The sequence below is a fragment of the Phoca vitulina genome, unplaced genomic scaffold, assembly GCF_004348235.1.
Source record: "Phoca vitulina isolate PV1807 unplaced genomic scaffold, GSC_HSeal_1.0 scaffold74, whole genome shotgun sequence".
Lineage (NCBI taxonomy): Eukaryota > Metazoa > Chordata > Mammalia > Carnivora > Phocidae > Phoca > Phoca vitulina.
This window is the reverse complement of record NW_022589777.1, coordinates 6,215,811-6,231,976: the sequence shown is the minus strand read 5'-3', so window position 1 is coordinate 6,231,976 and position 16,166 is coordinate 6,215,811. Positions and strand designations below refer to the sequence as shown.

At 50.2% G+C, this 16,166-nt stretch overlaps 1 protein-coding gene across 4 annotated transcripts in view; it reads left to right on the top strand.

The window, feature by feature from the left end:
- ME3 (malic enzyme 3) overlaps positions 1-16,166 on the top strand; it is a 197,069-nt gene that overhangs the window by 135,894 nt on the left and 45,009 nt on the right. For all 4 annotated transcript variants that reach the window (XM_032393613.1, XM_032393612.1, XM_032393614.1 and 1 more), the window contains 2 exons: positions 644-805; positions 10,546-10,649. In XM_032393613.1, coding sequence (XP_032249504.1) covers positions 644-805; positions 10,546-10,649 — 266 coding nt within the window. The remainder of the gene's footprint in view (positions 1-643; positions 806-10,545; positions 10,650-16,166) is intronic.

Below are 16,166 nucleotides of genomic sequence, written 5' to 3'. Positions count from 1 at the left end.
ATCAAAATCATAGTAATTTCTATCACCATCAGCTTCTTCAGCATCTGTTAATTAACAGCAAGCAAGCCCCAAATTAGCACGAAGTATGCCTCCAGTGATTATTTGCCAAAGCACAGTGGTAACCCCAGTACAGCTTGAGAACCCTCCTGGGTTCCTGGGAAGTAGTGACCCCAGCCGCTGTCACAGGAGCCCTGCCCTTTGCAGGTTGGACTTACTGTACCCCAGGAGCAGGCGGAGGGCATTTCCATCAGCCTCAAAACCGTGGGCTTGTGGCAGCAGCATGAACACTTGCCCCTCAGGGTCTCCTTTCATTATGGTCCTGTGCCCAGATCTCAAGCTGGGAATATCTGCTTAGTTTCTTTGAGGGAGAGTGACCAGATGTGGTTTCCCTCCAGCTGTTTCTGCAGCCCCTGTCGCAAATCTCAGAATGTGGGGTAAGGTGTCCGCCCAGCTCACCAGCCTGCCAAGATGGGGGACAGGGAGAAGGACTGCCACCTGCAATGGAAGGAATCCCTCGGCCTTTTCCCCGACCAGGGTTCCATCCTGCAGCAGAGGAGGTGGGCATCCACCTGTCAAGCCCAACGCAGGAGGGGTGATAAAATGAGCACTTTGTCACAAGAGGCTCTTCCCTGATTGTTTCCAGGCCGTGGTGGTGACTGATGGGGAGCGCATCCTGGGCCTGGGAGATCTGGGCTGCTACGGCATGGGCATCCCCGTGGGCAAGCTGGCCCTGTACACAGCGTGCGGAGGGGTCAGCCCGCAGCAGTGCCTCCCCGTCCTGCTGGATGTCGGCACCAACAATGAGGTAACGCACCACCTGGGCCTGGAGCCCTGGGGCCAGAAGCTGATGGCTGGAGTGGGGCTGGGGCATCTTTGAAAGGGGCAATTATATCTGTAAAGCACTGGGACATTTCTTTCCTGGGTCCCCTTCGCCAGGGCACTTCCCCTGCACGGCCGAGAGGTGGGGACCTTTCTTCTCCCTGCCTGCGCAGCCCATTCCCTTCCCTACCTCCCCACCCCCCACCCCCCAGCCACGGGGATTCCTGGCTCCCCTTCCTCCTCAAGGCCCTCTGTGCCCTCCACGACCCCAGCTTGGGCCTTGTTTGCTTCCCCACTCCATGACTGCCCTCCGAGGCCTCTCTCTGATTCAGTAGTGAGGAGGGTCCCTTGATCCAGGTGGAAGAGGCTGCTGGGAGGTATTTTTTCAGCATTGTAGAGGTAGGCTGCCTCAATGAAAGAATTAAAACCCAAAGCACCAGGGCCAGGGGATGAAATATCTGAATCAGCCAGATGAGTGTCCTGCAAGCCCAGGGAGAAAACATGCTCCAAGCTGTGGGTGAGATCCACCTGCAGATGCCAGATGGTTTGAGATTTAAGGAGCTCAAACCACAGGCAAGACTTCGGCTGCTCTGGGTACCTCCCTGGGACACGGGGTTTGTGTGCGTCTACAGGCTCCGTTCTGGGTCCCTGTGTCAAAGAAGACAAAAAACTACCCAAGAATTCCTTCTTCATGGCATGCATCTCTGAGTTTAAAATCTGTGCAAATTCATCTTTTTTAAAATGGGAAAAAAACAGAAAATCAGAGAGGTGTTAAAAATATCAGTTATACATCAGTACTAATCATGCTTTCCATTTTGATATATTTCCTTCCAGCCTTCCCCCTCCCTCCGCCCCACCACAAAGTATTTATAAAACCAAAATTGGGTTTGAATATATAGTTTTGTATCCTGCTTTTATTTATTTATTTATTTTTAAGATTTTATTTATTTATTTGAGAGAGAGAGAATGAGAGAGAGAGCATGAGAGGGGGGAGGGTCAGAGGGAGAAGCAGACTCCCTGCCGAGCAGGGAGCCCAATGCGGGACTTGATCCAGGGACTCCAGGATCATGACCTGAGCCGAAGGCAGTCGCTTAACCAACTGAGCCACCCAGGCGCCCTGTATCCTGCTTTTAAAACGTAGTATATATGGTGAGTTTTCTCCCAGGTCATTAGCCATTATTGCACAATGTCCGCTCCCTGGGGTGTCACAGTTTACAGAGGAAACCTCCCACAGCTGGACACTCAGGTTGCTTCTCATCTTTTTGCAAATATGTTTTACTCTGAGCCCTGTTTTTGCAGATCAGTCTTTGTTTCTACTTGTGATTATGTCCTAGAAACAGAAATGTTGAGGCAAAGGGAGTGGTCTTCTAGATTCTTGATTCATATGGTCGAAAAGGTTATCTTACTCGCATTCCACAGTGATCTTTCTCAAGATACTTGCCATGACTCTTTGCATGGCCATCCTCCTCCCTGGACACCATACATCCCCATTTCTAAACGAGAACGAGCACTGTGGCTCCTTGCAAGGAATGATGCTTATTCAGGCTTCAGCCACAGATGCCATCAAGTGAGAGGACAGCCAGGCAGACCTCGCTTAAGAGCTGGGAAATTGTGGGCGTGGGAGTGGGGTGAGGGAGGACAAGGGTAGTGGGAGAAGGACTGGCCTGGGAAGTGGGGACCCTGGTCCTGACACCACTGACAGCCAGCTGAGTCCCCACACCTATTCAGACTTGAGCCCCTTCCAGTACAATGAGGAACTGGACCAGAAGGTTTTTGAGTGTTCTGCCTCCAAAGCTCTTCTCCATATGCCTCCCCTCCAGCCTAGGAGACAGGAGACAGGATGGCAAGAGCAGTCTTCAAGGTCTGCTGCATGCTGTGGTTCTCTTCCCCAGACCAGATGCCTGGGTCTTGCAGAAATGGTTCTTTGGTCCCAACATGCATGGAATCATGAAGGCGAGGATGAGTGTAGTGAACTTTGTTTTAGCTGTTCTTCCCATCCAATTCCTCCTGCTGTGTTCCAACAGGATTTAATTGAGACCTTTACTCATTCTCTCCTAAAAGCTGACTTTAAGCAAGATTGGGTCTGATTCTAAGGCCACTATATCCCCTGGAAGGGTGTGGGTTGCCTCTAGCATTTGCATAAGATCCCATATCGTTGAAGGTCCGACACCCTGCAATGATGTGCTGAAACTTAGAGCTAGCCCCAACTTATAATAAACCCACCAGAAGAGATGGCAGGAAGCTATGAGTATGGTCAGGCACTTTTCACAGACCACCCTGTGTAAGCTTGACAACTCAGAGAAATTAATTTGCCCGAAAAGAAGATCTGCCAGGAGTGGCAGGGCGGGGATCCTAATCTCTGTCCGCCCCCGTCTGCCCACACCACCCCTGCCTGCCTGGGTGCCAGCTGCTTTAGAAGTAAAGGTCATTTCTTGATTTTTAGAGTTTTTATTACTAAAGTAACCTGAACACACTATTCAAAATCTTAGAAGAAAAGGGAAATGGCATCTCTCCCACCATGCTCCATCCCTGTTCCTTTCCAATATTCGTCTATGCATCAACATAGATGGAGTAACATGCATGTAATTTTGTTCTCATTTTTTCAATGAATGTTATTTTATGAACACTTTCTCCCTACTTATTTAGCAAAAGTTTATTGAATGTTTAGTAGGTGTCAGGCACTCTGCTAGGCATGAGGGAGAAAAATGAGAGCCAGGGCCTGAGTGGAATATTCTATACTATATTTCAACACTGTCACCTAATTGATCATTTTTAATGGCTAATGTGTTCCTTCTCCTCCAAGTGTCTGCTTCTCCGCCTGGGGCTTTAGGCCTCTGAATCACTTCTCCCTCCTGGGTGTGGAAGGAAGAGAGTGTTCCCTGGGTCTGCCCCCACTCCCTCAGGAAGGACCGGAGTACTCCCCAGCTCAGAGGAGGGAACTCGCGCTGAGGGCAGGTGCCGCCCCTGCCACGCCATGCAGGCAGGCAGAGAGAAAGCAGCTCGGAGCACTGCGGTGTGCCAGGCGTAGCTGGAGGCCTCTGTGGATTTGAACCTCATTTCACTCTCCCCAGGCTGTGTGAGATGAGGAACCTGAGACCCACACACGGGAACTACTCACCTTAGGCCCCACAGCGCTAAGTGTCAGAGCCAGGGTTTGAACCTGTCTCTCTGGCTCCAGAGCTGCCTTGTCCACCGTGGTGCACCGCTTCAAGGGGCCAGGCATTTGTGTTACAGACTGGGTGATGAAGACTGGGAAAGGTGGTGGTTCACGCAGGCGGGGGCCCCATGGACGCCCAGGCCCAGGGGTTACCGACGCCATGAGCACGGTCCTCCCGCCCCAAAGAAAGGCAAACTCCCCCCAGACCCTCTTCACAAAATTCAAGACACAAAAATCCAGACTTACAAAGTGGCCAACATTGGGAAGATGATGGTTTTGCTCTTCCAAATGCATTCATTATGTGATTTCCCACACTACAGTTCTTTAAAAAAAAAAAAGATTGCAAGGTTCCCACCTGCCCGGAAGTCTTGGGGCACATCTCTTCCCCAGAGCAAGCCGGAACAATAGGAGGGAGAGGCTTAACCTTGCAACTTTCATCTACATGTCCGTGCAGGGAGCGTGCTGTTTGAGGAGCTGGAGTGTCAGGATAACAAGACCGTCTGTGTGTGTGTGTGTGTGTGTGTACACGCACGTGCCTCTGTGAAAACTCCTGGGGCAACAGGAGCTCTAATCAGAGTCAAGGAAAACACCCTTCCACGTTTCCTGTTGAAGGAAAACATCTGCTGTCGACAGCCCTGAAACTCTGAGTCACTGTTACCTGCCGACCCCAAGGAGGTTTGGAAAAATAAATATGTGGGGCAGCGATCCCATGAAGAGGGGATATCCCATGATTAAGTTCCAAAGGGACAAAGCCAGGGAGCCCCCCCCCTCCCCGATAGGCCCATCTGCTGGGGTCCTCCGTGGCTGTGCGTGGATTGGTTTGTGTCTTCTGTTTCATCCACATGCAGCCAGACAGCGTCACAGACTGTCCACGGTCGAAGGGACCTGAGCTACAGTTGACCCTTGAACAACGCAGGAGTGAGGGGTGCTGACACCCACGCAGTTGAAAATCCACACAGGACTTTTCAGTCCCCAAAACTTAACTACTAATAGCCTACTACTGACTGGAAGCCTCACCGATGATGTAAATAGCCAATTAACACATGTCGTGTGTGTGGTATGGATTATATACTGTACCCTTACAATGAAGTAAGCTGGAGAAAGGCAAGTGTTATTAAGAAATCACAAGAGAAAATACATTTAGAGCACTGTACTGTATTTATTGAAAAAAATCCACAGATAAGTGGACCTGTGCCATTCAAAGCTGTTGTTCAAGGATCAAATGTACTTCTCATTGAGACCCCTCATTTCACCCAGAAGGGGTGCAGAGCAGAAATGGCTTGCTCCAGGTTTGACTCCAAGCCCAATGCTCATGCCACTCCACACGACAGGTCCTGCAGGGCAACCCCGGGGCTTGGCTTTAAAATGGTCCCTGAGCCTTAACAATCTTCTCCTGGCAGAAGTCTTGAGCCTCAATGGGTTCTAATGGGGGGATGTCTTCTTGGGGAGACATGGGAACAGACTGTCCACAGAGCCCAGCAGGCCATCCCTGGGGGTGCTGCCGGAGTCCTGGGGAAGCGTGGGGCTGCCAACAGAGCTGGGCTTGAAGGGCTGTGTCCACCTCGTAAGAGCATCGTTACTGCAGCTGATAAACAGCCCGCACTCACCCTGTGGTGCCGTGAGATGCACTTGCTCTGTATACACGTGACCTTTGAGGGTGCCCCTCCTAGGATCTTCGTAGCTGATCCCTGGGCTTAACTGAGCCCCCAAAGACATGCACGGTAGGCATACCCGCCACCCTGAGTGGGGAACGTGTGCTGTGTCCACAGCGTGAACCCAATCCCAGGACCTCCCCAGACTCCCAGATGCTCCCCGAGTAACTTCTTCGTGTGCCTGTTGCTACATGAGATAAATATTTTTCCCAGCCAGAAGCTTCATCTATCTTCCAGTTTAAAGCCAGTGCTCAGGGAGTGAGAGGGCAAGTGAAGAGGAGGAAACCATTTTTGTTTTTCATGACATTTTGTCTCCAAGAAAAACCCAAAGTCACAGACCTAAGCGACAGAGCCTAAATTCGAACTAGGTCTGTCCATCTCCAAAGCCCAGACCCCGTTCTGATTCTAAAGCCAGACCATATTGAGGCACTCAGAGGAAGCATCCTGAGCAGGGCCACCCAGCGAGGCAGTGCTCTTTCCTCTGCAGACACTGCCTGCCAGCTTTCAAGGTTCCTTCTGCCTCTCCTGATAGGGCTACCAGATTTAGCAAAGAAAACTATAGGATGCCAGCTCAATTTAAATTTCAGATAAATAGCTAATTGCATTTTTGCATATGTCCCATGTATGCTCCATGCAAAACTTGGGACATAGGCTAAAAAAAAAATCTTGCCTATCTGAAATTCAAATTTAACCAGGCGTTCTGTATTTTATCTGGCAATACTTGATGCTAAACACTTCTAAGCATTTATGTAAGGAAGTCAAGGATAGAGGAGGGCCACAAGGAGAGAGTCCAGGCCAGCTAAGGGTCCCACACCTTGCTGGCGGCCGTTCTGATGGCCGCATCACTCAGTGGGACAGTGAGCAGGATGGGGACTTCTTGTTTCGCGTCGTGCCAAGACAGCGTGAGTGCTCCACCTTGTGCTGCTGCCAGAGGAGGCCCAGCTGGCTGGCGATGGGGACTCGGCTTCTGTCCTGCTGTCCCTGCTCCCCAGCCTCTGCAGGATCAGAGCCTGCACCTTCCCTGCCATGACTGAGTGCCTCCAGAGGACCGGGCAGAGGGTGAGGAGCCACCCCCAGGTCACCTGGTCCCCACAACATGGAATATTGGGGAGAAAGGACACTGTCATGAGATCCAGGCAAAGCAAGGCTCAATTTCAGCTCAGCCACTTTCTGGCTCACCTTCCTCGTCTATAGCATGGGGATGACAATATGTAAGGTGGAAGGATCACATTACTTTTGATTCAGGAGTGAATTATTTGAAAGTTCTATATAAATAGAAGAAGCTCTTCTTAGTATTATCTCCATATAGAAACTTTCTTTCCAATTTGTGTGTGTGTGCTTAGGTATGAAGTATTTCAGGCATAATTTTAATATAAAAGCAAAATATAAGGAATGTTCTAAAGCTTTCATAGCCACCCTTCTATCTCAGTAGTACCTCTTTATAGTTGGCCTTTGACTTTAAATGCAGATATACTGAGAAATTTTTGGAAAATCCAAAAATTCCTCAGTATTCCTGGAGAATCTGATTTGCCCCACAAACCGCACATGGAACACTGAGAAATTCGCTTTTCACTGCCTGATGTACGAGTGATCCAAATCAGCCACTTGGCAACATTACAAGTTACAACTCACTGTGGCCCCGGGGAAGTCTCTTACAAGAACTAAAAATGTGAATCTTTTCTGCAGGTGCCAGCAGTGATACTGTTTTTATCATTTCTCTGCGTGCCCTCTGGGCTGTATGTGTGTGCTTCAGAGAGTTGAAGTTACATCTGTGTAGTTTTGTATCCTGCTTTTCTCACTTTCAATAATCTCCTACATGTCAGTCCAGGTGGCTGCATAGTCTTAAAAACCACCAATTTTAATAACTGCCTAGCTTTTTTTTTTTTTTAAAGATTTTATTTATTTGTCAGAGAGAGAGAAAAAGAAAGCACAAGCAGGGAGAGCAGTAGGCAGAGGGAGAAGCAGGCTGCCTGCTGAGCAAGGAGCCCGATGTGGGACTCAATCCCAGGACCCTGAGATCATGACCTGAGCTGAAGGCAGATGCTCAACCAACTGAGCCACCCAGGCATCCCTAACTGCCTAGCTTTCTATCAAGTCATCACAACATTTATGGTTTGCCCTCGGCTGGATGTTTGCTGCCTCTAAGTGGCTTTCAGAGGATCACCTTGAAGGTGGCACGTGAACGGGGGCACAGATGTGCCCCCTGTCATCCTTCTGTCTCACAAATACATACACCTGCCAGGGCAGAATCCTAACCTGTCTCAAGGAGGGATTGCCCATGGGTGAAGGGAGTGAGAAACGAAAGGCCTCTTGCTAAACATAGACCCGTGGTGCCTCAGGTGATGCGCATGAGCACTGGAGCTGAGGGTTTAGGAAGGCAGATCCTGCCTATTCTTTTCTGTCCCCTACACTTTTGCACAATGACCTCCACCTCCACAGCGCCGTCAAGACAGTATGGATCTAGAGCAGTGTCTAACAAAAACGGAGTCCATTCTGGTTGATGTGCAAACGAGCCGCCCACGCGGTAGGGCTCTGTGGCAGCGACCATGAGCACTGGAGCCAGGCAGCCTCACTGTGACTCCCGACTCTTCCCCATACCAGCCCGGGGGCTGGGCAGCTTGCTTCACCTCTCTGTGCCCCATTGCCTCATTTGTCAAATGGGGGAAATTGCAAGACCTACCTTTGTGTCTGCTTGGGCCCCTCTAGAAACAGAGGTGTGAAAGGTTTCTTGGGGGACCCCCGTGAAGAAAAAAGGGGGGAGCAGGAGGAGTCGGCAAGTGGGTAAGGCCTTCAGACCCCAGTGCAGGTGCGAGACCTGTGACAGGAGAGGCGGGAGGACGGAGACCTCAGTCCCAAGAGCCCAGCCCGCAGTGGGGTCCTGGGAAGGCCTTGGGCAGGGTGACAGGAGGCCTCGAGCAAAGGTCGCCCGCAGGAGGGCCGGCAGGGCAGCCCTGGGCTGCCCTTGACCCCGCCATGTTCAGCCAGGGCTAGGAGCCACCCAGGGGGAGGTGGCAGCTGAAGGCTGTCCGCCCATCTCCCCGCCCTCAGCAGGTTCTCTTCAGGGAGTTCTGAGCCACACACCTCCATGGCTGTCCCACCAGAGGGGAGATACGAGTACTTAGAACAGTCCTTAATATGTGGCACATAGGAAGTGCCATGGAAGCTACAGCTGCAGCCGTTACTTTATAGCATGTGTTATAATGCACAAAGCTCTTCCCCGTATTATTCCATGTCATCATCCCAAGCACCCCCTGCAGCTGGCCTCTCCTCCCCATTTGAGGAATGAGAAGACAGGTCCCAGGGGTCCTGTGATTTGCCCGAGGTCACATGGAGGGTCAGGGATGGGGGTCCGAGTGAATGGAAGCCACTCGAGGGCGGGGCTGTGGGGTCCTTACCTCCGCGTCCTGCGGTTCAGATAGAGATGAGGGTAACACCGACGCTTATCCTCAAGGAGCTCCTGTTCTGATGAAATAGACACAAATAGATAACTCCTGGAGACCCTCACGCATGGAATTACTTCCTGTTTCCTAAATACAGCAGGTACATCTTCTTCTGTCTGCCTCCAGCCCCCAGCCCTTCTTTGTGCTGACTTCCCCACCTGGAGGGCCCAACCCACCTGTCAAAACCGCCTATCTTTTTTTTTTTTTTTTTTTTGAGAAAGAGAGAGGGAGAGTGTGTGTGTGATGGTGGGGGCGGGGAGCAGAGGGAGAGGGAGAGAGAGATAGAATCTCAAGCAGGCTCCACTCCTCATCGCAGAGCCCAACATAGGGCTCAATCTCACCACCCTGAGACCATGACCTGAGCAGAAATCAAGAGTTGGACGCTTAACCAGCTGAGCAACCCAGACGCCCCCAGAATCTGCCCATCTTTTAATGCTCGGTCATTTCCTCATGACAATCACCACCTGTCCCCCAATGGGAATTACTTTACTCCTTCTCTGTCCTTCCATGAACCACACTTCGTGCCAAAGCCTATCATTCTGCACTGTAGTAGAGTTTGTTTACTCATTAGCCCCCTGCAATAGACCGTGGACACATGGGAGGCAACAACCATTTCCTACTCATTTACAAATCCCCAGTGGGGCCCAATGTCTGCAGTAATGGACGATCCATAAACGTGTATGACTGGGTCCACTGATCCTATGCAGGGTGTATGTGTGAGGGAGTAGAGAGGAGGTGAGGAGGTGTGTGTGAGCACTGTGACAGCGCTGCAGGAGGCGGAGTGGGTGGGTTACCTAACACAGGCTGGTATTCAGGTGGGCATCTTTCTCGAACTGCAATCTCTGGTTGTATATTCTGTCCTTGTACCTTCAAGGACTAGCGCAGTGCCAGGCACATGGTAGGTATTCAGTAAGTTTTCTTTGAGTGAATAAAGTGTTTTCTCATTCGAGTCCAGATCAGTGGCTTTGAACAAGATCCAATAAATACCTTAATCTAGATGCTGCCTGGAGGGGTTCTCAATCAGGGGCAGTTCTAACCCCCAAATAGACATTTGGCAGTGGTTAGAGACTTTTTTTTTTGTCACGACTGGGGGTGCTACTGACTTCTAGTGGTTAGAGACCAAAGATGCTGCTAAATATTCTGCAGTATGCAGTTCAGCCCTCCCATCCAAGAATTCCAAGCCCAAATGTCAATAGCCCCACTGTTGAAAAACCTTAAAATAAACCCAGAGCGCCTACAGCCAGGGTTTGGAAGGCTATGTCTGAGAGGATTTTCTGTATCAAAGCATCCTTGGTTCCTGAAGTTGGAACCACCTAGGAGTCCCACCTCAGTCAATGGCTTAGCTTCCAGACCCTTCCAGAGATGACAGCTGGCGAGGCGGGGTCCACAGGCCACTTCCAACTCCCTCCTCCCTTCCTCTCCCTGGTCCTTCCCACTAACCCAGGACGATTGAGCAAACGGATGCCGTCTATTCCAGGAGCTGCTCAGAGACCCTTTGTACATCGGGCTGAAACACCAGCGCGTGCGTGGGAAGGAATACGACGACCTGCTGGACGAGTTCATGCAGGCTGTGACGGACAAGTAAGTGGGTCAGCCTGTTCCTTTTGAAGTATGGCTCAAGTCAACACTGGTTTCAGCAGATACACAAACAAGAGGTTGGAGATGCATGCTTTTCTGGGTGGTCTGAAAATTGCGACTTGACCCCATGTCTCTGGCAGATGCAAAGCCAATGGGTTTGTTCTGTGGGAGAATCTTTGAAAGCAGGGAGGGGAGAGAAGAGGGTCGATGACTGAAGGCCCGTGACTGGGTGGTGGTTAAGTGTCTGATATCCCAGGAAGAAACCCCCCTTGGCTGAGCTGTTCTGGGCTCTTGGCATGAACAGGGATGTGGTGAGTGGTGGAGAAAAGAAGTGTACCCTTCTGACAAACTGGTTTTGGAAGGCAGCTTGCCACATGAGCCGTCATTTTCCACCTGTACTTGAGGACCAGACAGCATTAATGAGCCACCAGAGCAGGCCACACGGGCTGTGGGCCTGCAAGATTTATGAGGTGTCATCTGTGCACTGGGGTGTGTGATAATTGGCAGCTTCTGCCCCCCTCACCTGCCCCATCTGTCTGCCATTATGGCCACCCATACACCCTGCTGTGGCTGGCATGGTACTGACTGGCATGGAGTTCTGGAAACAGCCCCTCCCCCCACCCATGTTTAGTCTGACAGGCAAGTCAATCAAGACAGAGTTCTGGCAACTCAGCAGGCCCCTGCAGACCCAGCAGGTCCCCTAGTCACTTGAAAACCTTCAGCCTTTCTTGCGCAGGTCATGGCAGGGCTGGCTGGGCGTCCTTGGCGAAGGCCTCCTTTGCCTGCGCTCAGCCACTCAAACCAAAGCAGTGGGCTGGGGAGAGCGCTGCTCTGACCTCTGCAGCTTTGGGGGCAGGAAAATTGGACTTGACTCTTGACCCCACCACCTCTAGGTCTGTGATGTTGTGGAGCAGGTCACTGAGCTTGTAAATCTCCTCATCTGGTTTCCCTATCTGGGGATAAGAAGCAAGCATTTTATTGTTGTAGTTGTTTTTTAAGATGAAAGAAAATAATACTGTAGTTACGTGGGATGGGAAGGACCTTATAGAAAAGAAGAAATTAGTAAGGGAGTATGGGCTAGGGGGGCCAAAGTTCCTGAGTAAGTGAGAGGGTGAGGGTCTGGTGCACACCTGGAGGGCTTAGCCTTAGATAGGAGCACAAAGGCCTGGCCGCAGGGACTGGGGGTGGGGGGAGCGCTGGGCACAGGTGCAGGCAGGTGGGTATTTCAGGTGGGGATGTGTGGGAGGCCCACTGATTGAGGGCAAGGTCATCCACTGAGAGTGAGGATAGGGGCGGAAGTGGTGGAAGTTTAAGGCTGGAGAAGGTATGACCTGCAGTGTCCAAACTAGGGCGCTAGGGGATGATTGCTGGATGGCCCCATGGGCCCCCCGCAGATCACTGGGCATGAATTTAACCAATTTCCATGTTTTTCTCTAGCCAGTTTCAACTGTCTGGATGCAGGACAGGAAGAGGCAGAGAGTAGGATTTAATCAGGGTTGGGATTTTGATAGGCAAGAGAGAAAAAAAGAATTGCAAATATATTCAGGGGGCTGATGATGGTGATGTGTCCTGAGGTCTGTGCTGAGTAAGAAGGGACATGAGGACATTGTGGGGAGGATAGGGGTCAGTGACATGCATGATCAATGAGGCTCAAGAATGACTGAGCTGGATAAAAGGTAAAATGAGCTGGACAGAGAGAGGCGGTCCTCAGGAAGTTAGGTGTTCACAGCTGAGATCGTAGAGGAGGTGCTGCCACCGAGAAATAACCACCAAGGCAGCTAATGGAGGGTCAACTGCATTAATAGAGGCATAGCATCTAGAACAAGAGAGGTAAATGTCCCAGTTCCCTCTCCCCCTTTCAGACCATTCTGAACACCACATTTGGGTCCAGAAAGGATACTATGAGGGTCATAAATGACCTGACATGCCTTTGGAGAGCAGTAACCATGACAGTGAGGGGAAAGGCTTAGCCTGGTGGGGAGAGGACTCAGGGACTGCTCTGTCCATATCGGGATGCAGTACACCTCCAGATATCTGAAAGCTGTTCTTCCAGAAAGGGGCTCACCTTGTTTCCATATACCCACATGGAGAAGAACCAGTTGGTAGAATGGCAAAGGAGGCAGTTTTCAGCTGAAAACAAATCAGAGCTATCTCACAGCGTACCTGACTCTGTGGGAATGAGTTCCCTGTCACAGAAAGTGTTCAAGTGTAGGTTGTTGGTGGTGCTATTACAGGAGGAAATGTAAACCTCAGAGACTCTTTAAGATGCCTTCCTACCCCGGGATTCCATTCAGACCATGCAAGATCCCTGCCTGGCTGGCAACATAGGTATTACTGTACCCATTTTGTGGAAGAGGACCCTGGGGCCCCGGGAGGCTAAGGAACCAGGAGTGCAGGGGGAGCGTGGGTCTGCTGGCCACTCGGGCAGACTGCTTTCCACCCTGCTGGATTCCCTGCAGGGGAAGAGAAGGGGGTGCAATGGGCTTGGAGAGCCGGGTTTCTGCTCCCCGTGTCCAGGGCCCACTGCTTATCCAGTGAGTCAGAAGTCATTCCACGACTCCCCAAAGAGAAGTCTCGCTATTCGCATGAGGAGGTTAGATAAACGAGGATGTGAGAGGTGCTTCCATTTATCATCGGAATCAGCTCCCAGTCTCACAGACACGCAGGCAGTGGGGGGGACTGGGGAGGGGCACGCATCAGCCGAGAGGAATGTGTCCTCAAGTGGAAATGATGATGGGTTGACAGTTTCTTGTTTTGACTCTCTAATAAGCTAAAGCAGATGTTTCAGTGGATACTGGAGGTGGGAAATGAGCTGGTCTCCCCAGGCACTCTGGGGACTAGAGTAGCCCCAGGATGGAATGCCCGGACGGGGGAGGGTGTGAGTCAGCAGCCTTGAAGCCAAATACAGTGTATTTTAAGAAAGAACTTTGGGAGACGTTGACTCCTGCCTTCAACTTCCTTGTCTTTTTCCAAACATCCTGCTACTGAGAAGCTCCACCTCTTTGCCCCTATCCACTAATGGGGATATAGCTTAAGGGTTTTTGGCCCAGAAAAAGAGTCACTGTAGCTCCGTTACTATCCTGGAGTCTGGCCGCTGGGAGCACCCACCCGGGCAGAAGGAATTGCCACGTAAGGCTGCGAGCGCGCTGCTCAGAGTTGAGACGAACATAGTCATTCCGTCCTCCCTGCCCTCTCTCTGCCCTGCAGACCCGGAGCCGGGTGCCTGAGTCACACGTTTTCCCTGGCCGTTTCCACCTCCATGTGTTTTCTCATTTGGGTTACTTACAGCGGAATGGATGGGAATGGTCTGCTTTCCGTTTGCACCTGTGGCCCTAGCCCCCCGTCTGATGCCTGGACTGACTGTGAGGTCAGCAGCAGCTTCCGCCTTTCCATGGGCTCGGGAGGGAAACCACCCCCTTTCCCTCTGGCTCCCAACCCTAAAATAGAGGTTCCTAAGGTGCTGGGAAGAGTGATAAAGAAAAAGGTAAATGATAGTTTAAAAAAAAAAATAACTGCTTTAAAAAAAAATCATCTGCTTTTAACACCAGGAAAATGTTCTTTTTGAGTCTCTCCATCTTTATATGTCTGGTTCTCTCTCTCTCTCTTTCTGTCTCTCAGTCTCCCTCAATCTCTCTCTGTCCTCTGTCACACACACACACGTGCACGTACCATCCTACACTTGATACCTGAGGTTCACATCAGAGTGGGACTGGCACAATAAAATTTCCACCACATTCCACTAGTGAAAGCAAATCATAGATCCTACCAGATTCCAAGAGAGGGGAGAACACAGGACAAAAATACCAGGAGGCATGGTTCATGGGGCAGCACTGTCCCCTTGCAAACCCAACATCTTTTTGTGTGACATTTCTTACTACAAAAGTGAGAAAGGGAAACTTGCCCAAGGATAAAAAATTACTAGATTGCTCCAAGATCCACGCACCAATACTGACTTGTTAAGAGGCTACCCATCTAGCCCCTCTGTACTTTGCTCTTGGAGCTGGAAGGAAGGCTGCATCTGCCACCACCGTCTCCCTTGAGAGCCGCGTGCAGAGCCTTCGTGCTTATTTCCCCAGTCTTGAATGTCCTTCCATTTTCATGGCTGTTTCCTTCTCATCATTCAGGCTTGGAGATGGGTCCACACCCAGGCAGCAGGGTCATACAAGGCAGGATGTTGGCGCTGAGAGTCCTGCAGGAAACTAGGAGCCTTCAGTGGTTACTATACCCTCAGGGAAGAAGAGACAGGCTCTGCTGGGCAAGCCAGGCAAAAGACAAGGGGCTTGTGAGGAGAAAGAATGTCTCTTGGAAGAAACCAAAACACTAAGCCTTCACCACATGTATATTTAGAGTCTGCATTTATAATATACACATAGTTAAGAAATGAGTGTAAAATACTGTCCCCTGCCAGCGATACGGCTAGAGAACCTTCCTGGCAGAAGGCAAAGTCAAACTTCTCTGTGAGGACACTGCCACAAGCCGTGCTGTGTGGAATCCCTCGAGGGGAAAAACAATTCCCCAGTGAAAATAAATTCATGATTCACAATAATCCACATGGAAACAATCCACACTGTGGGAAAATCAGATATACAACTAATAGAAGAATTAGAACCCCAGAAAAAGGAATATTCTCAGAAAGATTATAAAGTAGCTCTGCTTAAATCTATTAAAGAAAGAAATATTTTTCACAAGAATGAAGTAATAAGGAAAGTACAAAACATTTGGAAAAAAAACCAGCAAGCAAATTTGAAAAAGAACCAAAAAAAAAAAAAGTTTTCTGAAAATGAAAAACAGACTCCTGGAAATCCAGCAGAGCATTAGGGCAGGACACCATCAAAAAACCCATGTCCTCAAAACGTACTGCCTGAGGGCATTTCAGAGACTCTCCATTCCTATGCCTGATTATCCAGAAAGGAAATGGGACACCAGGGTGTTTTATCAGGAAAGATTTTTTTTTTTAAGATTTATTTATTTGAGAGATAGAGGAGGGGGCTGGGGGAGGGGCAGAGGGAAAGCATCCTCAAGCGGACTCTGCACCAAGCGGGGAGCCTGATGTGGGGCTTAATCTCACGACCCTGAGATCATGACCTCAGCCGAACTCGAGAGTCAGACACTCAACCCACTGAGCCACCCAGGCGCCCCTCAGGAAAGATTTTTCTGAGCTGCTACTGATGACACAGAGCATTTCTCAAGAGAAAGAAAGGGTGGATAAGACTGGAGCCACCAAGTCCAAGCCTCCTCATGTCGTGCCAGAGGGGATATAGCAATTCCAAACAATCCCATAGGGTGGTCCATTCCTCTCATTTTCTCTTTGTCTCTCTTTCTCTGTGTCTTGTTCATTCACACACATACACACACACACACACACACACAGTTTCTTCTTATTCTACCACATTCATTTTATTAGGCTTAACCAGATTGTTTTTTAATAAAGTTGGATAACTGGAAAAAACTCTGAAAAGCAAAAGATTCCGTCAAGATAAGGTCTATACAGAAAAAAGTATCTGGATGCATCTACACCAA